Source organism: Zootoca vivipara, chromosome 9, assembly GCF_965207765.1.
Source record: "Zootoca vivipara chromosome 9, rZooViv2.hap1.1, whole genome shotgun sequence".
Taxonomy (NCBI): Eukaryota; Metazoa; Chordata; class Lepidosauria; order Squamata; family Lacertidae; genus Zootoca; species Zootoca vivipara.
The window spans coordinates 32,699,699-32,726,055 of NC_142592.1; the positions used below are offsets into that span (position 1 = coordinate 32,699,699).

The window sequence follows — 26,357 nt, forward strand, 5'->3', positions numbered from 1 at the left end:
TTTACCTTTAAAGGGAAGGGGCTTTGGACCCAACATGCACTCCCACGAGCAGAAGAACCGTAGGCAATACTGCTACTCCCATGGCTGTCCACTGGTGCAGGAGACCTCCAAGTCAGGAATAGGTTTTGCGGGCTCTGACCCTGGGATGTTTCCTATGGTGGCTGAAAATGTACACATTTCCCCAGCATTTCCCTATCAATATCAGTTCCTGACATTCCAGGTTATAGTGATTGATGTTTTAACTTGGTTTTATTGCGTTCTTCTTTTGCAATATTTTGTTTTAGCACAACCCTAGGTACGTCTACTCTGAAGTGAGTATAGCATTGCACTGCAAGATTAGACAACTGTCTGTGCAATTTGACATCTGATTGCAGTAATTGCAGAGTTGGAAAAGGGCAACCAAAATGTTCGGGGGTTGAAGAGACTCCCCTATGAAGACGGGATGCAGTGTTCGGGACTTTTTGGTTTAGAGCAGACATCCCCAAACTCAGCCCTCCAGCTGTTTTGGAACTACAATTTTCATCATCCCTGACCACTGGTCCTGTTAGCTAGGAATGATGGGAGTTCTAGTCCCAAAACAGCTGGAGGGCCAAGTTTGGGGATGCCTGGCTTAGAGAATAGGCGAGTAAGAGGTGACACGGTAGAAGTTTATAAAATTATGCCTGGCCTGGAGAAAGTGGGTAGAGAAAAGTTTTTCTCCCTCTTTCATAAAACTGGAATTTGTGGGCAATCCCGTGAAGCAGAATGTTGGAAGAATCAGGTGAAATAAAAGAAAGCACTTTTTCACACAGCACATAGTTAAACTGTGGAAGTCACTCCCAAAGGAGGCAGTGATGGCCACCAGCCTACATGCCTAGAAGAGGATTAGATAAATGCATGGAGAAGAGGGCTTTTGATGGCTACTATCCGTAACTGTCTTCACAGAGGCAGTAATGCTTCTGAATAGCAGTTGCTGGAAACCACAGGAGGGGAGAGGGCTCTTGTGCTTGGGTCCTGCTTGCAGCTTTCCCACCGGCATCTGATTGGCCACTGTGAGAACAGGATCCTGGATTAGATGGTCCATTGGCCTGATCCTGAAGGCTTTTCTTACAGTCTTAATTGTAACCCAGACTTTCTACAATTTGCACTGAATATAAAATAGAGACTTGTAATGCCAATAAAGGTATTTGTATTGTATTGTAAAATAGAGGCTGTTTATGATTAAACGTTTTAGTCAATCAATGCATTGTAATACTGCATTGTTTCCTCGGAATTGCAAATCCCTAAATGGCCTTTTGGTTACACTGGAATTAATATGGGGGTGGTGGATAAAAGCACTCCCTGCTTTTAGTTAATGGAAAAAATGCAAGACTTTAGGAGAGATTTTTCATATTTGATTCTTTTCAGCCCTTCTCATAAAAGTATGCCAAATATAATTAAAGTGTAGCGCTATGAAAAACACAAACACATGGTTTACAACAGTACATATCTTTTTAAGAGGGCTCTTTTTAAGAGACTCCAGTCTCTGCCCTTAGTTTCAACTTTTTACCTGCAATGTATAATGGGTGGTAGAAGATATTGTGATGGTATGGTGGTTGGTTGTATAGCAAAATTAAAGTGCATACCGGTATACTTATTTTGAAAACTATTACTTTCGAAATTAATCAACAGGTATACTATGTTTTTACCAATATTTTTTAAAAAATTCAAGTTCATTGTCTGTTTTATGAATGGCTGCGTTTTGGATGCCTTGAGATAAAAAACAGGGATCCTGTGGTCCTCCAGATGTTGTTGGTCTCCAAATCCCATCACTCGTAGCCAGTATGGCCAGTGTTCAGAGATCATGGAATTACAGTCTTCACAACATTTGGAGGGCCACAGGTTCTTCTTCCCTGTTTTAGATGAAGAAAATCATTGTAATAGTATTTCATATTACACTGAGGCATAATCTAAAAGAAATATAATACCTTTTCTCTACAATAGCATTGAATTGTGTTGGGACCAAGTCAAGTTGTTGTTTTACATGTAGTTTGAAGTATCTTGGAAAGGACCTCCTGGCTTAGTTAGCGCATATGCAAGCTAATAAACAAGAGGCAAGAATAGTATCAGGATATCTTTAAGCCCATTTCATTAGTCAATCAAAGTGGCCTGGTTGCCCCAATCCCCTGGTTACTCCCACACTGCTCCCAGTGATATGCAGGGTTAGGGGGAATTGTGTGACTATGCATCACACTAGCAATGCACCCCGTAACACAATAGGTTTTGCTAGTATGGTTTGTAATTGCACGGTCCACCAACAATAGTCCTACCCAGTTCTCCACATGGAGAAGGAGATTGTGGGACTGTGTTGCTAGCCCCATCCCCAGTATCATGCATGGCACTGACTCTGATGCCTGGATAGTTTGAAGGGACACGGATGGCACTGTGGTCTAAACCACTGAGCCTCTTGGGCTTGCCGATTGGAAAGTCGGCAGTTCAAATCCCCATGACGAAGTGAGCTCCCGTTGCCCTGTCCCAGCTCCTGCCAACCTAGCAGTTCAAAAGCACGCCAGTGTAAGTAGATAAATAGGTACCATTGCGGTGGGAAGGTAAACGGTGTTTCCATGTGCTCTGGTTTCCATCATGGTGTTCCGTTGTGCCAGAAGTGGTTTAGTCATGCTGGCCACATGACCCGGAAAGCTGTCTGTGGACAAAAGGCAGCTCCCTCGGCCTGAAAGCAAGATGAGCGCTACAACCCTATAGTCACCAACCTTAGTTGTACGTTGGATAGTTGTATGTTGGTACTGATGTTTGAATCAGGAAAGCTTTTGAATAAGCCAACTTCTCGTGGATGGTGTGGAAATCCAGGAGACAGAGTGGTAGGCATTCATGATGCTGAGGGCAGGGCCAGCAGTGCAGTTCTTTGGTTACCTTCTCTACTCATAGGGCCGGATTCAACCAAGGAGGTCCACTGGTAGAAGCCTGCACAAGGAATTCTGCTAGTGCAATGTCCCCCCTCTCCATCCATGTCCCCGCAAATTGGCTCAGGGTGTGTGTGTCGGGAGAACATTAGAGTGAAAGGAAGCTTGTGCTTGTGCTCACTGAATTCCTCCCAAAGCTTATACATATGGAGGGCATCTAGTTAGGTCTTATTTGGGCAGAAGATGCAATCACATAATGGAAGCAGCCTTGCTCTATGCAAATAGAACCTTACTTGAAGCTTTAAGACTTGAAGTGTCTTTAAGAATCAGTTGTCCTGCTATAGCAAATGATTACCTTTTCTGGCTCCTGTCTAGGAACAATCTTTTTTTGTGAATGAGAAACCACAACTTGTTGAATGAGAGAGACTTTTCCCTCCGCCTGGTTTTCTTACAGTACATTTCAAAGACAAAATCGTGTATACCGTATGCTTGTGTTTGTAAATGTTCTTTGGCATTTATCAACACTTCCAGAACATGCGGATAGTCTGCTAGGTTTTAAAGCCAGTGATAAATTATACCTTTTCAAATACTGGCGACTCCCTGTTTGGGTGTTGTGGGCCATTGTGCGCATCAGTGGTCAGGCATAATCCCATTGTGCCAACCCCCCCCCCCCCCATTCCACCTTATGGGGTCGAAAGTGATGCGTGTGTGATCAAGTGTCAATCATATGTGTGCAGAATAGTTACCGCCTGTAAATAAATGTTAATTAGAAAAGACCAAAATGTACCACTGATATATGGCAAAAGACTAAAGATCCAGTGCTTGTGCCTGTAGCAGGAAGGAAATTCTAGCCCACCAGCTGGGGAGAAACTAGAGAAGTGAATTGTCCAAGAAGGCAAATAAAGCGAATGATTTGCATCCTTCTGCAAACATCACCTGGAGTGCAGGTATGTGCTATCAAGGTGCCTTACGGGGGCTTTGGCCAGTGGCATGCGGTGGTTGACCCCCCACGAGACTGTTGAATGTGATCCCTGACTGACAGCAGTGTAGTGGTGAAAAATAATGATGCGTAAAAACCAGTTGTGGTACACTGAACATGGCAGGAAACTGGAAGAAAAGCTTTTTGAAGAACTGTTTGCCATGGATAAGGTCAAGAACCCAGTCGCAGGTTGCCAAACTGGGAACTAAGTAGAATTCCTGTTGCCTGGTGGCTGACAGACATCCATAAGGAAAGAGAAAGCACAAGGAAAATTAGACAAATGGAGAAGAGGGAAAGACTGAGCTGTATTGAACCCAGTTAAGTCCAAGTTCTGCTTACATAGCCAGAGAGCAGACTAAGGGGATAGAGTCCATTTGCCAGGCTCAGCCCCAAAGCCCTCAGTGAAGGGCCCACTGGTGGGGACGAGGCAAAGGCCTATCCCAGCTGCCAGCTCAATTTGCATTCCCTGTCTCACATGCTAAGTAAACCCAGCTTATGTAATTTTTAATAATAATTCACTTCTAAACCATTTTCCTTGCTAACTAAGTTTGCAGGGAATCCTGTAGCTTATAATGAGATAAAAACAAAACAAATATAAACTATAATAGCATTAAAAACCATCAGAACAGAACATAGCCCTCGATAAAGCTTTTTAAGTTTGGTCCTTTTAATATCTGTTGAATAGTACACATGCAGCCAGCTTTTGGACTGAAGCTTTACTTTTGACTTGCCATTAAAATGTTTTGCCTTGTTGCATTAAAGTTTTTGCCTTGTTGCTTACAAGGACTGTATTTGGACATAGTATTTAACCCAATAAAGATTTCATTATGTCTTGGAACTTTCACTTTTAATAGTTTATTCTTGGCATTGCCTTTCCAAGTTGAGTCAGTGGTATTTCAGTGGGGATTAGCTTTTTCCAGTGTGCTTTGTTTCAATGTGCTTAGCATAACTTTCATTGCACTTTTCAAAGGGACACAAATGTTCATTAAAAATGTATAGTGTTGACGTACATATGTGATTTCCTTGATTAAAAAGTTGAGTAGAAATGGCTTGCTGAGGTAGCACTGGCAATTTGACAGACGCTAGAGGTCAGTAAAGGACAGGCCATTATTATTTTAAACCTAAGCCTCATGTGCCTGTCAAAGAAAGGTTGAACTGCATATCGAAACCACAGCAAAGGTGTTGAAAGATCAAAGAGATTGTAAATTACATTAATATAGAGTGTTACGTTTCCACCAGTTGTTGGGAAATCATTTCATACATTCCTTTTGTCATAGTTGTAGATGAGAATATTTGGTGTAGATTTCACATGCTTGAGAAGGAAAGAGAGAGAATGTTCCCTCTTCTCTCAGACCTTTGTTTATATAAAATGGAAGATTCTGATATGAGATGTATTTTTGTATATAGAAGCATCAATCAGTTTCCCCCTTTGTAAGTTCTGTCCATTTCAAATACTTACATTTTGTAAATTTGATAACCATTTTTTCTATAGTCTGAGACAAAATTTTAAGTTTCTCAAACTAGGCTTGATCTTCATGTTTGATAGAGAGCTTTTTTGGATTCAAAAGCACTTCCACAAAAACAGTGGGACGTTCATTTTAAAATTAATATTGGAGGCTCTTTACCTGTCCATGTGACTTTTTTATACTCTTAAAGAAAGCTAAACTGAACATTCATTCAAATAAGAACTTATTTAGCAGAGTGAAAGTAACTTTAAGTGGCCGTGTTTTCTAATGTCAACAAGGTATGGTATAAGTATACAATAAAAACAGATTATAAGCACACACTTCTCAATAGTAGCAGGAATGAGCATGGGGAAATCCACTTCCTGGAAGTCTGGGAGCAGCTCTTTCATGGTGATGAAAAACTCAAAATGAATTCCTCTGGGCTCATTCAAGTGATATTTTCCTCCCAGAATCTAACCTAACCTGGGACCAGGATTTGTTCTCCACTCATTCTGAGGATAAGTGAATGAATGAACCAGCCAGGACAAGAGAGCTGGTGTGTAAGGAGGGAAGAATATGTATACAACCTAACCTCAGCTGAGAGTTCACTAGATGGTCTTGGGCAAGCCACTGTTCTCTAAAGGTTTATGAGATCACATACACACACACACCACTTGGAACAATTGAAATATGATATTGAAATGCTGTTATTAAACATCATACTGTGCTTGAACGTAATATTTCCCCCCAATGCATACACCCACTCCTCTTGAAATTGAAGAGGTTTAGAGAGGGAGCACCTGAGCTCAAGACCTTCTCTTTGTCACTCCTCAGGTCCTACAGTAGTTAATTGTTGCCTGCAAATATGAGTATCTGCTACTTTTAAAAAACTATTTTTGTTATCTGTGTTCTAGGTTATTGACCTGGGATCTGGAAAAGGCTACCTGAGCTCCTTCTTGTCATTGCAGTATAATCTGAAGGTTTATGGAATTGATTCCTCAAACACAAACACCCATGGAGCTAATGAAAGGAACAGGAAATTGAAGAAACACTGGAAAGCCTATCAAAGACGGGGAAAAGGAAATGTCAAAGAGCAAGTGTTGGAGGAGGCAAATGAAAGGCCACAGCAAGATAAAGGGAAATGTAAAGCAAATATCAGTGAAAAGCTCTTAAGTACTAATAACAGTCTTCAAAGTCAGTCCCAGGTGGCTGCTCCAGATTCCATTCTTTTTGAAACAGCTGATGTTTTCACAGACTCTGATAAGTGTATTACTAACAAACAGTATGAACTTCACTTGGGGGCTCAGCTGCAGGCCGAAGAGAACAACATTCCAGAAAATGCATTTCTAAGTATTCTGCCTGCTGACGCTGTGGAAACTGACTGCTCAACCAGAAGTAATTGTAGGGAGCTCTGTGAAGAGGAGAAAGAGCGAAGGAAGATGGCTTCCCTTAAAGAGAAAGCAAGCCGGTCAAAAGAAGCCAACGTATATTCTCCATTAACGTCGTACGTCACTGCAGAAACAGAACTACGAGATATTGTTGAAGATCTGGAGGTTATTTTGCTTCTTGTCATAATCCAGGTTGCTTGTGAATAAACCCATTCTGCGATTACTTTTACAATCCTGCTAAGAGACAAGCAGCCTGCGTTTCCTTGCTGGGCACAGAGCGAAGTCTATCCTTTGTGGCCAGTGCGGAGACATGCTACTAGCCTCTTAGCTGGCTATTAAAAAAGAAAGAAAGAAAGTTCCTAAGTCAACTGGAATAGGAGGGGTGGAGTGCTCTTTCCTCTGGAAGCACAGTTTTTTCCCCTACATAGAATTCCTGGTCTGGTCATCACTATAAGGCAAATTGTGAAATAGAACTCTGGCCTACTTAACCTCATGTTTAAAAAAATTTCTGCTACATCTTTATAACGTTTATTTTTTTAACAGCACAGAGGAAATAGAGCATGGGATCCGTTTTATAATGACACCATTGCTATTATTTAGAAGTGCCACACTAAATGTTTAATAAGTACAGGCTTAGCTAAGTGGAGATTTGGTTCATAAATGGAAGTTTCCTGCCATTTACTTTCCCTGATCCGTTGTTCCCTGTATCTAAATATGTCCATATAGCCTGCTGTCTAAAGTCACTTTCCTTAAACTTCAGGAACATATTTTGACTAAAAATTCCCTTTATTTACTTTTTTTTGTTGCTGCTAATTTCACAGCGTCCGTGAGTTATCATTTCACTTTATTAAGTCATTTTATTAATTTTACTACATAGCAGTAGAGAAGTTTTGAAGCTTGAAATATTTCACGTCAGGAAAAGTGGCAGACCGGACGGTGGTGTGGTAGAGCTCACCTGACCTCCCGAGAGCTAAGTGGCTGCTTTTTACAGCTTACTACTGCCTGGGTGTAAATCTATTCAGTGTGGAAACATCTTCCCAAGAGACCTTAATAAATCCAAGAGGCTTTAATTTCTCCATTCTCTCCCACCTATAGGTAGGAGAGAGCTGGAGGAATAATGCAAATGATCTTTGCCCCGTCACATACATTGTGGGCTTCGAAATTTGTGGTGTATGACGATTCAGTAATGGCGAGCTCAATTCTGAACATGTATTATTTTTATTCTGTCCCAGGACTGTGTACTGGTGGGTCTACATACCTGTGGTGATCTCGCTCCGAGCACCCTGCGACTTTTTACGGCAAAACCTGAAATCAAGGCAGTTTGCAGTGTTGGCTGCTGTTACCATCTTCTGTCAGAGGAGCATGAAACTCAGGAAGGTACAGCAACCCTTTTCTACCTGAGTCTTTTTTTAAAAACAACAACAACTGTTTAATTAATAATGTCTTTGGTTTCTTTTATTGACTCATTTCTTATTGCTTTTCATTATGACTTGTGGAAAAACTCACTTCTGCATGCCCTGTAGCTTTCCTGTTTTGCCACTCTCTTATATTTGTAATATTTGGTCATAGGCTTATTAATACAGAATGCTTTAATGTGGCTATAAAGACAGCTGTTTTTACTTGGCTTCACTTAAAAATATGTGTTTTTGTTCATCGTTATATTTCCATCCACATAAAGTTTATATCAGATTTTGCCATTGGCAGTGTACCCATAACACCATACTGAATCATTATACAGCGAGTTGTGCATTTGTGATACTGTGGCTTTTTACAATCATAAGCCAAGTTGGGAGGAAAGCGTTAGAACAGGCATCCCCAAACTGCGGCCCTCCAGATGTTTTGGCCTACAACTCCCATGATCCCTAGCTAACAGGACCAGTGGTCGGGGAAGATGGGAATTGTAGTCCAAAACATCCGGAGGGCCGAAGTTTGGGGATGCCTGCCTTAGAAGATTATGATGGCAATGTGCTTGCCACTTAAACTGGTTTAACCTCCTTAAGTATGTAAACGCACAAACAGAGAAGTTTAATGGGTTTGTAGATAACAGCACACTTGTATAATTAGAGAGCAAATAGTTTCAGAAGATTTCATTATAGGAACAGAATGATTTTATATATGTAGATACCTTTCCTTAAACATGATCTGAAATAGGAAATATAAAACTTACCCAGAATTATCTTGCAGATTACTAAAAAAAAAAATGCTTCAGTATTACAGTAAAGAACAACCTCTGGCTTTAGATTTCAGCCATGTTTGCATTACCCATTGTGGTAAACTAATGGGTCTCATGAACTAGTTTACCACAATGTTCATGAGCCATAGTGAGCTTAGAGTTTATGTATTCCCCATCTCCAGTCTTCCTAGCTTTTGCAGCTGATCCACACCTGTTGCTATGTAATTTTAACTATGGTTAGTTTCAGCATGCCAGTTTCTGTGAAGTTGACTTGCTTGAAGCACAAATGTGAATTCTAGAAGGGTAGTTGTTGTGTTAGCTTCTTGTAGCAAAATATTATAAACTTTACCATTTCAATTTATTATGCCATAAAGGTTGTATGTCCTAGGGTTGCTTCCGGTGCTGATTGTACTCAGAGTAGAACCACTGGTGTTTATGGACAAGACTAATTTAGCCACATTATCTTCAGAGGGTGTTATTCAACACTGCAGCTCCTTTAGTGCAGCAGACCTCAGTGTGCACAACCAAACTTCCTCTCCTGGCCCCTCCAGTATCCTACATGCCCTCAAAAAAATTCTGGAGGGCTGGGGGACCCTCTGGAACAGATTTGGGGGGTGCACAGGGTCAGAGAGGCAATGGGAGACAGTGCACATGTAGGAAGGGGTGATAGGTCACACACCAAGACCGCAAACCATGGAGGGCTTTAAAAGGAAGAACCAGCACATTGCATTGGGATTGGCGAAGATAAAATATTGGGCTCATAATACACAGTTATAGCTAATACTTTAGCAGCCATATTTTGTACCAGCTAAAGTTCTGGGCTCATTTTCAAAGGCAGCCCCACATGCAAGGCATTGCAGCCATCCAAACACAAGGTTATATGTCACTAGAGCCAGGTTATCTCTTATAGCCAATAGAAGGTGATTTTGGCCTCTAGTGCCACAGACACAGACCATTGAGCCACCCCTAATCAACAGGCCTCCACTTTTAACCTGGTCTTGTCTTGCTAGAGTTTCACATTAGATTCTAAATGTGTGGCATGTTGAAAGATTATTTGGTTATGATCCAGAGGACAGACACACACAAGCCCGTTGAAATCAATTGAGCTACATGCTCAGATTTAGATTGTGTTGCTTGTTTGGAAATTGTTTGGAAACGTTGACATGTGAAGGAACTGAACATTATTTTAGAAGCATTGTTTGATATAGAACTTGAGTTTTTTATATCTGACCCTCTTGAAGCGATGAAAGAATCTACTTCTGTCTTCCGCAATATCAATCTAAAAGCAAGAGACTTTGATACCATGGCAACTCATGAAACGCTCCAAAGAAAAGATCAAAGCACTTGATTTCATTTCCATACCATCTCTAAATATTGCTGTATGACACATGTTTGCATTGTTTGAATCAGTTTGTGAGATATCTGAAACATGGCTGTAAAGGATATAACAGATGTTTTTAACTAATATGTATGCTGAAACATTTAAAAATCATTATCTTATTAAATTTCACTCTAGCTCTCTGACAGTCCCCCCTCCTCCTAAGTGACCAATTCAAAATACAGAGGGGTTTTATTTAAGAAACAGTACAGAAGAACTTCAAAATTCTGGTTTCAGTCTTCTTCTTTTCGCCCCTTGAAGCATACTGTACATTAAAATAAAGGTGTTTCTTCACTGAATACATGAAAGCCAGTATTTTTATCCTGTCTTGAAAGAATACATAGATGCTCCAACTGGAACTATCGTTGGGTGGGCTCTCTGCAATGAAATTTTTTTTAATCACATACTGAAAAATATCCAGTGCAAATTACCCTATTCTCTGGAATACCCATATCCGTATTTGTGGGTTGTGAGAGTTTTGCAAAAAGAAAAGAGAGCTTTATCCATCCAAAGCAAGCAGATGATTGAGGCAGGGAGAAGCAGAGGAAGAGTTTGTGTTAATTGGCTAGACGTACTTTAGCTTACTTTACAACAGCTTCCTGGAATTAGCGTATTTCGAGGAGTGACCTGAACAAAGCCAAGGGAGTTGGTCACACTGAGTTGTTCTGAAGGACAATTTCAGGCAGTTTTGAAGTGGGTGGGGTGGTGTGTTTGAAGGAGCAGGAGACCTTTGGGCAACTGAAGCATGATGCAGCTGGATGAGTGAAGGGAACAGGGCTGCGCTGGAACATAAAAGTGGGGAGATGGGGATGAGGCCCTTAACCATTTTGAATGAAAGAAGCTTGTGCAGGGTGTCCAAGAAGCCAGTGTACGGATTAGAGGAGGGATGTTACATGATTAGAACAATGAGAGAGGTTGGAAAATGTTGGTGACAAGAGTGCTTGACGGATGTGTGTTGGTGGAAGGTGTATTGTAGTCAGTTATTTACCAGGGGGGAAAAACATTAAGGGTGAAGGGCAAATAATGGAATATATGACTCATTTTCTAACTAAAAAGTCTGAAATCCGCCTACGAGTATGGCGTCAAAACAGTTGCATTTCTGTTCTTCTGTAGGCATTCAATTAAATCTTAAAAGCACTACAAGATTTGTATAGACTTTCACCTCAGCTAAAAAATGAAATGCATATGAAGGCTTGTATAGTTTGGCATTTTTATAGCTCCCAACACCATCATTTAAAAGGATATTGCATTAGTTTTAATGCAGAATGCTATACACCAATGGTTGTAGAACATATTTTAAAAGTGATTTTTCTATAATTTCAAAATGAATACAGACAAATATTTCTGTGCTTCTTGGTTTTCACCCAAGAGTGACATTTAGTGCTGGTTGGTTGTGATCCCATCTTCCTGTTCAAATGAACATACAAAAAAAATGCCGTTGATGTAATCTTCCCAGTTCTTGTTCTGTTTTGAGTGATGTCCTCAGTGGTATGGTTTCACAACAGCATCCTTGACAACTCTGGACAGGGCTCAGATTGGAGAATCCTTTAGAGCAGGGTGAGGTAAAGGTAAAGGTAAAGGGACCCCTGACCATTAGGTCCAGTTGTGACCGACTCTGGGGTTGCGCGCTCATCTCGCATGATTGGCTGAGGGAGCCGGCATATGGCTTCCAGGTCATGTGGCCAGCATGACAAAACCGTTTCTGGCAAACCAGAGCAGCACATGGAAACGCCGTTTACCTTCCCGCTGTAGCGGTTCCTATTTATCTACTTCCATTTTTGACGTGCTTTCGAACTGCTAGGTTGGCAGGAGCTGGGACCAAGCAACGGGAGCTCACCCCGTCACAGGGATTCGAACTGCCGACCTTCTGATCAGCAAGCCCTAGGCTCAGTGGTTTAACCACAGCGCCACCTGGGTCCCTGGTAGAGCAGGGTGAATCCATCATTAAAACAACAAAACTATCTCATAACGAAATAATATAATCTGCCTCCCAAATCCTGTAATGGTGGCTGCTCTCTGAGTATGAAATATAGCCAGAGCCAAATAAAATAAAGATCTAGAGAAACCTGCTTTTACAGTAATACTTTAGAAGTAGATGTGCATAATGTTGTCATTTGGAGCCCCAATGAAAGCAGGGTTTCACTTTCAGTACAGCTTCTGTGCTGCTTAGCCTTCTGTTTTACGCCTTAAAGAAAACTAGCGCATTAGCACTTGTCATGGTATTGTTTTTAATATCTTTCTGTGTAGGATGTGTGTGCCACAGTGTCCCAATCCCAGTTCTCATAACTTAAATGGTTAATATTTCAGCGATAAGAAGTCACCTTTTCTGTCTGAATGCATAATTACAGTGATTAATTGCATATACTTAGTATGTAAGATCTTCTAACAGACCTGTCATATTACTAACCCATTCATCTTTTTCATAGAAAACATTTTGTGTCTTCCAGGCATCGTTTCAAAATCTCTTTCCTCTTCCATAACTTCTCTGTATATGTTGTTGTTGTTTAGTCGTTTAGTCGTGTCCGACTCTTCGTGACCCCATGGACCATAGCACGCCAGGCACTCCTGTCTTGCACTGCCTCCCGTAGTTTGGTCAAACTCATGTTCGTAGCTTCGAGAACACTGTCCAACCATCTTGTCCTCTGTCGTCCCCTTCTCCTTGTGCCCTCCATCTTTCCCAACATCAGGGTCTTTTCCAAGGATTCTTCTCTTCTCATGAGGTGGCCAAAGTATTGGAGCCTCAGCTTCACGATCTGTCCTTCCAGGGAGCACTCGGGGCTGATTTCCTTAAGAATGGATAGGTTTGATCTTCTAGCAGTCCATGGGACTCTCAAGAGTCTCCTCCAGCACCATAATTCAAAAGCATCAATTCTTCGGCGATCAGCCTTCTTTATGGTCCAGCTCTCACTTCCATACATCACTACTGGGAAAACCATAGCTTTAACTATACGGACCTTTGTCGGCAAGGTGATGTCTCTGCTTTTTAAGATGCTGTCTAGGTTTGTCATTGCTTTTCTCCCAAGAAGCAGGCATCTTTTAATTTCGTGACTGCTGTCACCATCTGCAGTGATCAAGGAGCCCAAGAAAATAAAATCTCTCACTGCCTCCATTTCTTCCCCTTCTATTTGCCAGGAGGTGATGGGACCAGTGGCCATGATCTTGGTTTTTTTGATGTTGAGCTTCAGACCATACTTTGCGCCCTCCTCTTTCACCCTCATTAAAAGGTTCTTTAATTCCTCCTCACTTTCTGCCATCAAGGTTGTGTCATCTGCATATCTGAGGTTGTTGATATTTCTTCCGGCAATCTTCATTCCTGCTTGGGATTCATCTAGTCCAGCCTTTCGCATGATGAATTCTGCATATAAGTTAAATAAGCAGGGAGACAATATACAACCTTGTCGTACTCCTTTCCCAATTTTGAACCAATCAGTTGTTCCATATCCAGTTCTAACTGTAGCTTCTTGTCCCACATAGAGATTTCTCAGGAGACAGATGAGGTGATCAGGCACTCCCATTTCTTTAAGAACTTGCCATAGTTTGCTGTGGTCGACACAGTCAAAGGCTTTTGCATAGTCAATGAAGCAGAAGTAGACGTTTTTCTGGAACTCTCTAGCTTTCTCCATAATCCAGCGCATGTTTGCTATCTGGTCTCTGGTTCCTCTGCCCTTTCGAAATCCAGCTTGCACTTCTGGGAGTTCTCGGTCCACATACTGCCTAAGCCTGCCTTGTAGAATTTTAAGCATAACCTTGCTAGCGTGTGAAATGAGCGCAATTGTGCGGTAGTTGGAGCATTCTTTGGCACTGCCCTTCTTTGGAATTGGGATGTAGACTGATCTTCTCCAATCCTCTGGCCATTGCTGAGTTTTCCAAACTTGCTGGCATATTGGGTGTAGCACCTTAACAGCATCATCTTTTAAAATTTTAAATAGTTCAGCTGGAATATCATCACTTCCACTGGCCTTGTTATTAGCAGTGCTTTCTAAGGCCCATTTGACTTCACTCTCCAAGATGTCTGGCTCAAGGTCAGCAACCACACTACCTGGGGTGTACGAGACCTCCATATCTTTCTGGTATAATTCCTCTGTGTATTCTTGCCATCTCTTCTTGATGTCTTCTGCTTCTGTTAGGTCCTTACCACTTTTGTCCTTGATTATGGTAATCTCTGTATATATTTGTGTATAAAGCAGCTTATTTAATGTATACATGTTTTTCATTTATATGTGCGTGTATATATATGTGGGTGTGGGTGCGTGCACAATAAACAGAAGAAGGAAGGCTAATGGGTCTTTCCTACAGGAAGGCTTATTATAACTTTTTGTGTACTAGTGTGGTCTTAGCCTCTGGGTTTTGAGAAACTGTGTTTGCAGCACCAAAGTGTGCTTCTTGGGTTGCAAGCCTGGGCAGTGTATATGGAGATCCTGGGCTCCACCCTATTGGCTTCGCTGATGTGGAAGGAAAGCAGAGCAATACGTTTTGCACTAGCTTGGCTGCCAGAGTTGCTGGAAGGAGATGTACAAGGAGCTATCCAACCGTCTTGGGCAGTGTTTCTCAACCTTTTTTGGGCCACGGCACACTTGTTCTATGAAAAAAAATCCCGCGGCAACCAACTCTGTGCCGCCCTATATTTAGTTTAGTTTGGAGGGGAAAAGCATGCCACTGAAGAACTGCTGTGCGGTAGCCAGGCGGACCCACCAGGCGCTCTCACCTGGGTTGGGGGGTGGCGAGGGGCCCTCTCCTCCCTATCTTTCCCTTTTTCCCTCACCTGGGGGGGGCTCCCTCCTTTTCCTCTTCTCCTGGGGCGGCTGGGGTGGCGACGGCTGCAGCGACGAGGCAGGGCCGTCGCGTGGTGGGAGGTCCCGGGCTTCAGAGCTCTTCCCGGCCGCAGGCGGGCTCGCTAGGGGCTTTAGCGGCTCCCCGCTTGATCCGCCAGGCGATTCCGACGCCCACGCGGCTGCCGCGGAGCCCAGGGGTCCGTCGATCATCCAGCCGGGCGCTTTCGATGTCGCTCCGGTGGGGTCGCGGGGGGGCCTCCAGCGGTTCCCCGGTCGATCCGCCGGGCTCACTTGGCGCCCGCGTACCGGCGGCGGCGGTTCCGGCGGTCCGGAGGCTAGGCTGGCGGCACGGGCACGCTGGTCGCTCTCAGGAGCTTCGCGCTGCCGTGCCGCACGCCATCTTGCCTCGCCGGAAGTCCGTCAGCAATGCAGAGCGCCCTTTTCCTCGCCGCACGTCGCGGCACACAAGCCGGTGTCTCGCAGCACACTACTGTGCCGCGGAACACCGGTTGAGAAATGCTGGTCTTGGGGACTCCACTTCAGATTTGTGTAGATTTGTTTTTCCTTTCCCGAAGATGTCCCACAAAGCAGTGGGTACAGATTGTTCCTTAGGGTTTACTCCTGAAGGCTTTCTCACCAATGAGTATAGCTGCAAGACTGCAGGGGTTTAGCACTAGAGCTTTCCTTCTCCTAGATGGGCCACTATCCCAGATTGATGAAGCAGGGTGGTAACAGAAAGACTCCTGAACACTGCACGTCATATGTTCTTCTATGGCTTTCTTGACCCAATCACTGGAATTCGAATAGCCCTAAAGTTAGTCTGTGTATCTTTAGGACTTCTCTAATGTTATGTCATGTAACTACTGTGCCGTCAGGGAAGTGATGCATGCCACTCATTTGTGTTTGAGGCTAAGGTGGTGGTTGAATTTTATTAGGCCATTCTCCTCTTTCTGTAATATTTCAACAGGGATAAACTTGCCTTATTTATTTTAAAATCTAAGTCAGCAGATTATTAGGACTTCTGTCCCCCTCATTCTGTACCACATTTTACAGTTATTCTTATTTCCTTGATTTAAAAAATATATATTTAGGAGCATAATTAAAGGCCATGATTTAGATGCAGTCAAGCTCGTGGATTTAATTTTTAGTGTTCCTATTTTATCTGTAAGCCAACTTGTTTTTGTTTTTGTTGTTGTTCTTGATGTTGATGATGTTGATGATGATAATACTAGCGTTCACACATATCTAACTTGGTGTTGGATTGTCATCAAAATTCTATGTGCTTGTTTTTAAACTTTTGCAGGGTTAATACTTGTTACAGTAATGACACATTAGCACTTAACTCAAAATTGGTATGCTTTATTGTCCAACTTAGGGACGCAGGTGGCGCTGTGGGTTAAACCACAGAGCCTAGAGCTTGCCGATCAGAAGGTCGGCGGTTCGAATCCGTGCGACGGGGTGAGCTCCCGTTGCTCGGTCCCAGCTCCTGCCAACCTAGCAGTTCGAAAGCACGTCAAAGTGCAAGTAGATAAATAGGTACCGCTCCAAGCGGGAAGGTAAACGGTGTTTCTGTGTGCTGCTCTTGTTCACCAGAAGCGGCTTAGTCATGTTGGCCACATGACCAGGAAGCTGTACGCCGGCTCCCTCGGCCAATAACGCGAGATGAGCGCCGCAACCCCAGAGTCGGTCACTACTGGACCTAATGGTCAGGGGTCCCTTTACCTTTATTGTCCAACTTAGGGGCAACATAGAATCTACTTCTAAGTAAACAATAAAAAGGCAATAAGTTCTACTTTATCTGTTATCCATAAGCTGCCTTGAGTCCCTATCAGGGAGAAAGGTGGGGTATAAATAAATATGGAAGACGACACCAACATTTTTTTTTTTAAAGCATAGTTGTATGCCATAAACAAGCCAAGCATGAACACCATTTTGGGTGACTATTTCTGAGGTAGTAATCTTTATAATTAAATAGCTGACATGCTGCTGGTGCCAGCCTTGTGAATTCCACTGCATATGAGTATTAGGCTCCATATCAAGTCACTCTTCACTGTTTATCTTAGGCGCAAATTATGGAGCAGTCCCTGTGAATAAGTGTGTGATAAATACAGAAATTTTTCAGTATGTTTAGCAAGCCCTGGGTAATTACCTTACACTGACAGCTGTTTCAGATTTGTCAGTCAGATATATCTTTTGGCAGGTTTGTCACCTTTTTTAGGCCTTCCCCTTAGGGTATATTCCATTGCTTCCCTATAGTGGTTAGAAATGAAGCCTAAACATTTTGATTTTTCTTTATTCACACACATGAGATGAAAATTAAAATTGTAAATATTTTGGAATTATGGAACTTCAATATAAAAGAAAAGCAAGCGGGATGCAAGCTATCAGGAATCCTATGCCTTTATTGATACAATCCTATAACACCTTTATCCTCAGATTCCACCTTTGTGCTGCTTAATACTACAAACTGCAAGATGCTTTCAATCAGAATTTTTTGTTTTGTTGCGCTTTCATTTATGTAAAAAGGTGGAGTTATTTTAATTAAAATATTTATAACCGACTCTATACCAAATGGATCTCAGGTTGGGCACAACAATACATTGAAAGCAATCATTCAGTTATTGAAACAACAGCTAAACAACAAAGAACAATTTTAAAACACAGAGCAGAATTAACAATCCCTAAATGCCTGAAAAAATAACCAGGTGCTAACAATGAAAATCCAAACTGCTGCAGTATACTGGCTCTAGTTCTGAATGCATTTTGGCTTCCAACAAGCCTGTTCTGAATAGCTGCCTGTCAGCCTTCTGCTAAGTGGTTTAGTATCCCTATACAGTGGTACCTCTACTTACGAATGTTTCTACTTACGAATGGAGCTCCGTCCGCCATCTTGGATGCGATTTAAATAGGATTTTTTTCTACTTACAAATTTTTAGATAGGATTTTTTCTACTTACGATTTTTTTCTCCCAATGCATTCCTATGGGATTCGACTTAAAAAAAATTTCTACTTACAAATGTGCGTTTGGAACGCATTAAATTCATAAGTAGAGGTACCACTGTATATACTTCTAAGGTCAAAGTAAGTCATTTGCATTTATTGCCAAGTAGTTTTGTAGATGGGAAAGTTGTACTTCTTTAGCCACTTACCTCAGAATATCTCCACTGGAGTGCGGCAATTCCAAAGTAAATGCTTATCTTTGTTCCTAATCTTTTTTGGAAAAAAGTCTCTCTCTCTCTCTCTCTCTCTCTCTCTCTCTCTCTCTCTCTCTCTCTCACACACACACACACACACATACTTTCCTCTGCTGAAATACAGAATAAAAAAGCCTCTGCGAAATCCACTCTCAGGAGAAGGCAAGAAACCCCTCCCTTTCCAACTTTGGAGTGGGAAGATAGGAGAAACCACATCACACTGAGCAGTTCAAGCGTGACACTTAACTATGATTTAGGCTGTGTTCACATTAGCAGTTTGAAGCACTGTGAGGTCGTTTCCTCCCCACTGCATTTCCAAGTCGCTTTCTCCCACCGCTGTTCACATCAGAGAGGGGGGCAGGGATGTCTCTGCTCCGTGATTTGTTTCCCCATGTGGAACTCCCAAGTCAGTGAAGCTTTCATCGAGCACGTGCAAAACCTGCCTGAATGGCTCGCACCACAATGGGAGTGACAGTTTCCATTTTCGAAGCTGGCTGGAGGAAAAAAGCTCATCAAAGAGGAGCATTTCTCTGAAAGCAACTGGATACCGATGGATTGTGCTAAGCAGTGGTGGGAACCTGCCGAAGCCACAGTAAATGGTAATGTGAACATAGCCTTAATGTTGCATCCACAAACCTCCGGGCTTGCACACTCCCCTTCCCTGCAAGGAGATTGGAAGCAGTTACTTCTTTTGTCTAAACTGTCCATAACATGCCCTGGGCCCCGACTGCCCCAGGTATAAGACAGACAAACCTTTCCGGGCATCGTCCGGGGTTGCACTCCCCTGGGTTGGATATCAATCCCTGAGCTCTCAGCGACACAGGTCGAATGATCCTGTGATCCTGTGCACTCTATTAATCAGCAGAGTCTGCAGTGACAACCGGAAGCGTGAATGTGAGCATTCTTAGATGTATTTTGCAATATTTACAGGGCAAATCATAATGGCGTCTGCTCTCTTCTTCAGCAGCAGACAGAGAGAGAAAAACACAGTGCAAGAGCACAACATAACGGAAGAGATAAGACGTAACTTCCGTCCTCAGACTTTCCCAGCTCAGGAAAGTAAACAGTGACATGTGACTTTCCAGCCACATACCAGCAACGGAGGAGTGATTTGCTAACGTAAACATGGACAAACTAATTGATCCTGGTTTTGGGAACAAAGCAAATTTCAAAATATAGTTTGCCATTCTGGCCTGTTTCCCTGAGGTAGGAGTGGCTAGCCCTTTTTGATCAGCCGCCCCTCCAAGGCCGGCTTCCTACACTGGGCATAGTTAGTGCATAAGTGTATGTGCCATGCACACACAAACCACACATGCACCATATGCTTACCATACATGCACATTTGCGCATATACTACACATATGCCGGACATTCGGGCACACAGTGCTCTCTTGCTCTCTTTCTCACATACACATGCATGTGGTTTCACATATGCACAATCAGCATTTCCAGCCTGGGTGAGGGAGCTGGAAACAGTGCATTGTCTTTAAGAAAAAGCAGGCAGAGGGTTTTATCTTTGATCTCAATGCTGTGGGGTTTAGAGCCAAGATCTATTTGCTTGCTCTCAACTGGGAAATAGCTCTTGGTGGCCCAGAGGCACCTCCTGAACGGCAGGTTAGACATCCCCATCCTAAACCATAATAGCAAAGGAGCTGTGCTCTAATGGCATTGTTAGTAAGTAGTTAAGTGCACCTGAACATTTTTTTGAAATTTCTGCTAAATGTTCCATTAAAAATCCTTTATTTTCTTGAATGTGTACGCATCAATATATATTGAGCCAGCGCTTAGAAGCTTGCCTCGTTTTCCTCCCTTCTGTGGCCAACTTATTGATTTGTCTCCAGCAGTCCCTGTCTCGCATCCATTTGTCATGAGCACTCCTGTTTCTTACCCAGTCTTGCTCAGCTGCCCAAGTAATTTTCCATTTTGTGGGATCACAAGACTCTTGCACCATGCAGTTGTACAGATAAATGTCTCATGTGAGCACCAGAGGTGATGGTGCTTAGGTAAAGGTAAAGGGACCCCTGACCATTAGGTCCAGTCGTGACCGACTCTGGGGTTGCGCGCTCATCTCGCATTATTGGCCGAGGGAGCCGGCGTATAGCTTCCAGGTCATGTGGCCAGCATGACAAAGCCGCTTTTGGCAAACCAGAGCAGCACATGGAAACGCCGTTTACCTTCCCGCTGTAGCGGTTCCTATTTATCTACTTGCACTTTTTTCATGTGCTTTCGAACTGCTAGGTTGGATGGTGCTTAACCTTATGTAAATGGCTAATTATTAAGTTAAAAGTTGAGCAGTGCCAGTCTGAGAAGAAGGCTTTTGTTTTCACCAGGGCTGAAGAAGACCAAACAGAAACTCATGCCTGAGTTAGTTGTTGGCAAATGATCAGGTAGATAATCAGGTGTTAGCACACATCTGGGGTTCTCAAACTTCGTGATCTCATGCATACAAGTAATAGTTTCCTAATGAGGGCAGCCAGTCTTCACCAAGGTTTCCTTTTTCTGTGCATGTGCAGTGAGTATGTGCTCATTGCTTAGTCGCCAGCAGCGCAAAGCAAATCACATAGTTTGGGGGCATGTGGCAAATACTAGCTGAAATGAGATTCTTGGCAATGCACCTAATATATTAAAACAACAACTGTCATTGTAGCTTAGTTTGCTGAAATCTTATTATAAATTTTCTGCGCTGCACAATGTAAATGATGTACCAGGGTTGTTTTTTTTTAAAGGATCCTGTTACATGAGGGATTTAATTTAGAATGGAAATAATAGCTTACCTTGAGAAAATACAGTGATTTTTAGATGTAGGCCCTTAGGCAAACGGTATTCACCAAGTAAGATATCTCTCTCAAACTGCTGTTTTGCGTTGTTAAACTAGGTAGCATTTAAAAATCTCTCTCAATGCTCTAGTGTATTCTCAACAGCCTATTTACACTGTTGCTCGATTGTTTCTCTTTCTTTTGCAGATGTCCTTCACGGAACACTGGGTTTTCCCATGAGCCGGCATTTAAAGGAAGAGGGTTGGTTCTGTGGTCGCAATGCCAGAATGGCAGCCTGTTTGGTACAGTTTCTTTCCCCACCCCCCAGAATTTATCTACATCTGATGGAGTTTGTTGTGTTTTGCTTGCAGACCTGGATTTGTCTCTTAAATATCAGGCAGTGCAGAATAACACCATTAGTGGTGTATTCATGGTCAGTTAATGGGCCCATGTGAAAATTTGGGCACAGCTTGGTTGCTTTGAGCTCAGATGAGATGTGGCACAAAGCAGAAGGTCTTGACAGTTATCTAAAGGGCAGAAAATCCATGGCAGGCCCATCACTGATTTCACTAGTCTTTGTTGGATATCACAACTAAGCATAGCGAAAATGACTGCCTGGCTACAAAGTCAGAGTAGACTTTCAGTCCCCTTTAAGATAGCTTTAAATGCAATGTTTCTTCAGTTCAAATGCGCCATATCATAACATGGTGAGATGGCATAACATGCACCCAGATTTCTAGGGACATTTATCTTGGATGAGCACTGTGTTGTGTCTTCAATCTCACCACCACCACCACCACCTCCTTTCTTAACCTAATGAAATTTAAATTTCGTGCTTTTGATATTTTCACAGATGCTTGCTGCGAATTAAACTGGGTTAGCAGAGTCTGCCATGTGCTAAGCAGGTCTGAATATTAGAACTGCCCCCTGTTTCTGGTTGCAGTGCTAGTCCAATCTCAAGCAACATATCTTTACTTTGAACCAAATGTGCATTTGATCCTTGTGTGATCTTCTTATGAACCTCAGTCTTTGTCCCTTTTGAATTTGCCAAGACTCTGTCTCAGCTTGCATAATCCCTTTAAACATATTCAAACAGATTTAGCTTCCCTTGCATCTTAGCCCGCTTGTCTTCAACAGGCTGAGGATGGTCTGAATCCATTTTCTCCTATCACTTTGCCCACATTCTCCTCCCCCACCTTGCTACTTATCTTATTTTACTGAGTGCCTAATCAGAGAAGCTATGTTTACTTCTGTTTTCCCTATGCACAATTTGGGGGGGGGGGACCACCATGTGTAAACAGCATGGCTGCTTTGCTTAGGCTTGTTCCTGCTTGTGAATGTAGCACTAAATCATGGTTTATCATTATGTGTGACCCAGCCCTTTGCATTTAATGTTTTTATTCAATGTAGGTGTTAATAGAAGGGATATTTCTTCTTCTTTTTTGTAGAATTGAATTTGTATCCCATCAGTTCCTTAAAGTATTCTCCATTTCCATTTCATAGTTTTCAGGCGTATCTGAAAATCCATTACCATTTTAGGGGCATACATTTTCATCTTTATGTATATTATCAAATATGAATGAAGAAACTCAGTGTAGACTAAAATGAAGTGTTCATCGAATTCAGTTTTTTATTTAAAAATGTACAGCCAAGTATCATCTCAGATATTTGCAGAAATATATTTATACGTTTCATTGTAATTGTGAATCCTGTGATTACATTCTTAAATAACATGTGATAGATGCGAGCACACACATTTCTGTAATATATTCTGTTATTCCCCCATAATGAAGTATGTTTATGTTATGTTCAGAGTAAAGAATAAACACATCAATGTTTTTTTTCTTTTTCTCTTTGAAGGCTCTGGAACGAGTTGCAATTGGCCAAGTGGTGAGTAATGTTGTGTATTTAACCCTTCCAATGACAAAGCTGTTTTCTCACTTTGAATACTTTGAATACATGACCTTGTGCTGAACTTCTCGTTTGCTAGAATTGGAGAGTTAGCAAACAGCGAAGCTTGAATTGGAGGCAGATTGATATTCTGCATCAGCACCATGAAATTGCACTTTTATTGCCTGGTCTTCATGGAGCAATGATAAAACATAATTTTCTCCAGTTAATTAAGAGTGATTTAAATAGCAAGAGCATACATTAAAAGTACTCTGAATGTCTTGCATTTCATTCCTCCTTCATTGTTGTTGCCTCATTTGAAGTCCGGAGAAATTCTTTAGGGCTACTGAATAATCGGGTTGAGGATTACAGTCTCGTTGTAAACTGGTTTCTTTTTTGCCTCATGCAAATTTAAAATACAATCTCTTTTTTCCGAGTCCAAAGGTGTATCCATGGAAAATATGAAGTTAAATTGTTCCTTTGAGAATCAAGAGTTCTTCCTTATCCAACAAAAGCTTTTGACCTAATTGCAACCCATTCTGCATTCAGTCATCTCTTCCCAAAAGTTCATTTGGATTAGAGTTGCATCAGATGGTACCCTTTATGAGCTTCTTCCCTCTGCGTCCGTCTTGTCCCTGCTTGCTCATTGTTGCTGGCCGTGGAGCTCTTCCCAAGTAAAGCCTTATGTTTTGTGGAACTGTGACTTAATCTTCGTCTACTTAAAAACACTGCATGTTTCTTAAAGAATGCATGGTAAGACAGGATAGGCCAAAAACACTTTAAAGATTTACAGAAGGCTGAAAGTGCACTCTCCGCGGAACGCATTTTGTGACTCGCATTTCATTATTGTGGTAATAATAATAATAATAATAATAATAATAATAATAATAATAATTTATTATTTATACCCCGCCCATCTGGCTGGGTTTCTGGGCGGCTTCCAACAGAAAAATAAAACACAGTGATCTATTAAATATTAAAAGCCTCCCTAAACAGGGCTGCCTTCAGATGTCTTCTAAAAGTCTGGTACAGTAGTTGTTTTTCTCTTTGACATCTGATGAGAGGGCGTTCCACAGGGCGGGCACCACTACCGAGAAGGCCCTCGGTAGTGGGCTGACTTAGTGATGCGACTTATTATGGAATAGGTGTCAGTTGAGGCTGGTTTACACTGCCAAATTCTTCCATTTGCTTATATATTTGACCGCTTGGAAAGTAGTAAACACAATACAGCTTGAACTCTGGCAGCTAACTCTGACCACAGCTGCTTGGAAAAGTCCCCTATTCACCATCACCACCACCACCTCTACAGCCTTTTGCCATGTGCTATGTATTCTTTATTGTTATCATTTATTACATTTGTATCTTGCCTTCTCTCAAAGTGGTAGACAATAATACAGATGCAATAAAACAGCAATAGCGTACAAGTACGTACAGAGAGAGTAAGTTAAACATCAATAAAAGCAACCAGTTAGAACCCACTACAGCATATTTACATATCAATTCATGGGCCAAATGCCTGTCTAAATAAAAATGTCTTTGCTGCCGGCAGAAGGTCATCAGAGACTGAGCTCGCCAGGCCTCTCTTGATAAAGAGTTCCAGAGCCGGGGAGCAGCCAAATGTGCTTTCGATGTTGGCAGGCTAGAAAGAAAGGCCTCTCTCAAGGATTTTAAAACCTGGGTGGGCTTGTATGGGAGATGATACCTTTCAGATAACCTGGTCCCAAGTCATATAAGGCTCTGAAGGTCATAACCAGCACTTTGAACTGTGCCCAGAAAACACTGCTTGTATACACTTGTGTGGGGAAATTTGGCAATTTAAACTGGCTCATTGCGTTTACAGAACAATGGAGACCAGCTTAGTGAAGAAATTCTGTTTAGCTGGGCATCTCAAAATGTTCTTTTCTTTGAGAATCTTGCACCAGTATCTTTTCTAGTAATGTAGTCAGCGTTCATAAACGCTTTTTTAAGAGACTAGCATGCCTTTCCACTTTCAGTTTTTACAGTTGGGTAGCTGCCTTTATTTTCTTACAATGTATTGCTGCAAGTCCAGATTCTTCCGTAAGAATTATATATTACTGAAATCTTATTTTATGGGCAAATATTAGAGTAACATAAAGCCAGATTGTACATCATGCAATTAATTTTCTGACATTTAACTAGAAGCACAGCGGTCAGATTGAATTGGCTTCCTAACGTGGGCCAGACCATCAGTGAATTTTCTTTTCAATATTAGTTATATACAACTGGAGATATAAACATGGGAAAGTATTGGAAGGATTTGCTTTGATTTATTACAAGTTCTTGGTTCTGGCAAGGCACTCAATATTCTTTGTTTTCAAATCTCCATCTAAATTCCTTTTGTGGATACTTTAAATCATTACAGCGCCATTTATCATCCCTTTTGGTATATGTACACAAGCCGCATGACTGTTCAGCACACCAAATTTACAGACCAGTGTGTCCCTGCTGCAAAGCCGTTAGCCCAGTGGAGTTTACACAAGGGATAAATTTGGCCGTGCATTTTAAAGAGTATTGCCTCTTCTTATGTAAACACATAGTTCATTCTTAAAGGTATGAAGCTCTTCAACACATTGCACTGTTTGTAGAAGCATAGGAGTTTCTGTGTGTATCGGGGAAAGAAGATGAAGTTGTTAGGGGGTAGAAAGTGCATTGAAAACTTGAGAAATGTTTTCCCTCTGGCTTTAGAGAACCAGATTAATCATAAATGGGTACATTTCTGCAGTAAAACCAACATAACAAATAGCATAATTTGGCCTATGGGGCTTCCTCTTTTCCTCTAGTCTGCTACTCAGCCCCATTCAGTGCTTGCTGTTTCCTGTGTTTATTTTTTCCAACAATTATGGTTACATCGTTACATTTCTAAAGAACAACACTTTAACTTGGGAACAAGAGACATACTAGTAACACTAGGTGGAATGAGCAGAAACCAGTAATTAGTTGAAGACAGCCAACTGTTTTCGCTGTTCTAGTTGCGGTGTCTGGTTCCAACTTAATACCCTGCTGTTCTTTGATTCCTTGCAGCTGCCTACAGAATCCTTGTTTTATCGAGCTGTCCTCCAGGTTATTGTAGAAGAATTTTATGGAGTCAAAAGAAGGTAGTATGCTATAATTCCATATCGTTAAGGAAGAACAACTTTTCCCTCCTTTTTTTACTCGCGGTGGTGGTGAAACCTGAGGTGCATGTATTGAATGAGCAGCAACTCTGAGATGCATGTATTGAATGAGCAGCAAATCTTTCATAGATAGCTGAGAGTATCTCTTTGACTGGGGGTCTGTAAATCTGAATAGGGCTCTGCAAAGTTCTACTGCATGCAAGTTGAACCTGTAAATTCTTTATGTTTTAATTAAGTTGATCATTCAGAAGGAACTGGTGAATTATGTGGTGTCTTGTTTTTTTAACAAAGCTTGGCAAACCTAGCCAAATTATTCTTGAAAATGGTTTATGTAACCGTGCTTGAAAAGCAGCTGAAGTCAAACAAAAG

At 41.9% G+C, this 26,357-nt stretch overlaps 1 protein-coding gene across 1 annotated transcript in view; it reads left to right on the plus strand.

The window, feature by feature from the left end:
- The window catches only part of METTL25 (methyltransferase like 25), a 54,793-nt gene that overhangs the window by 9,641 nt on the left and 18,795 nt on the right, over positions 1 to 26,357 (plus strand). Inside the window, exons 4-8 of the mRNA XM_035127305.3 lie at positions 6,218 to 6,856; positions 7,924 to 8,068; positions 21,172 to 21,266; positions 22,825 to 22,854; positions 25,897 to 25,970. Of these exons, the coding sequence (XP_034983196.3) occupies positions 6,218 to 6,856; positions 7,924 to 8,068; positions 21,172 to 21,266; positions 22,825 to 22,854; positions 25,897 to 25,970 (983 nt within the window). The remainder of the gene's footprint in view (positions 1 to 6,217; positions 6,857 to 7,923; positions 8,069 to 21,171; positions 21,267 to 22,824; positions 22,855 to 25,896; positions 25,971 to 26,357) is intronic.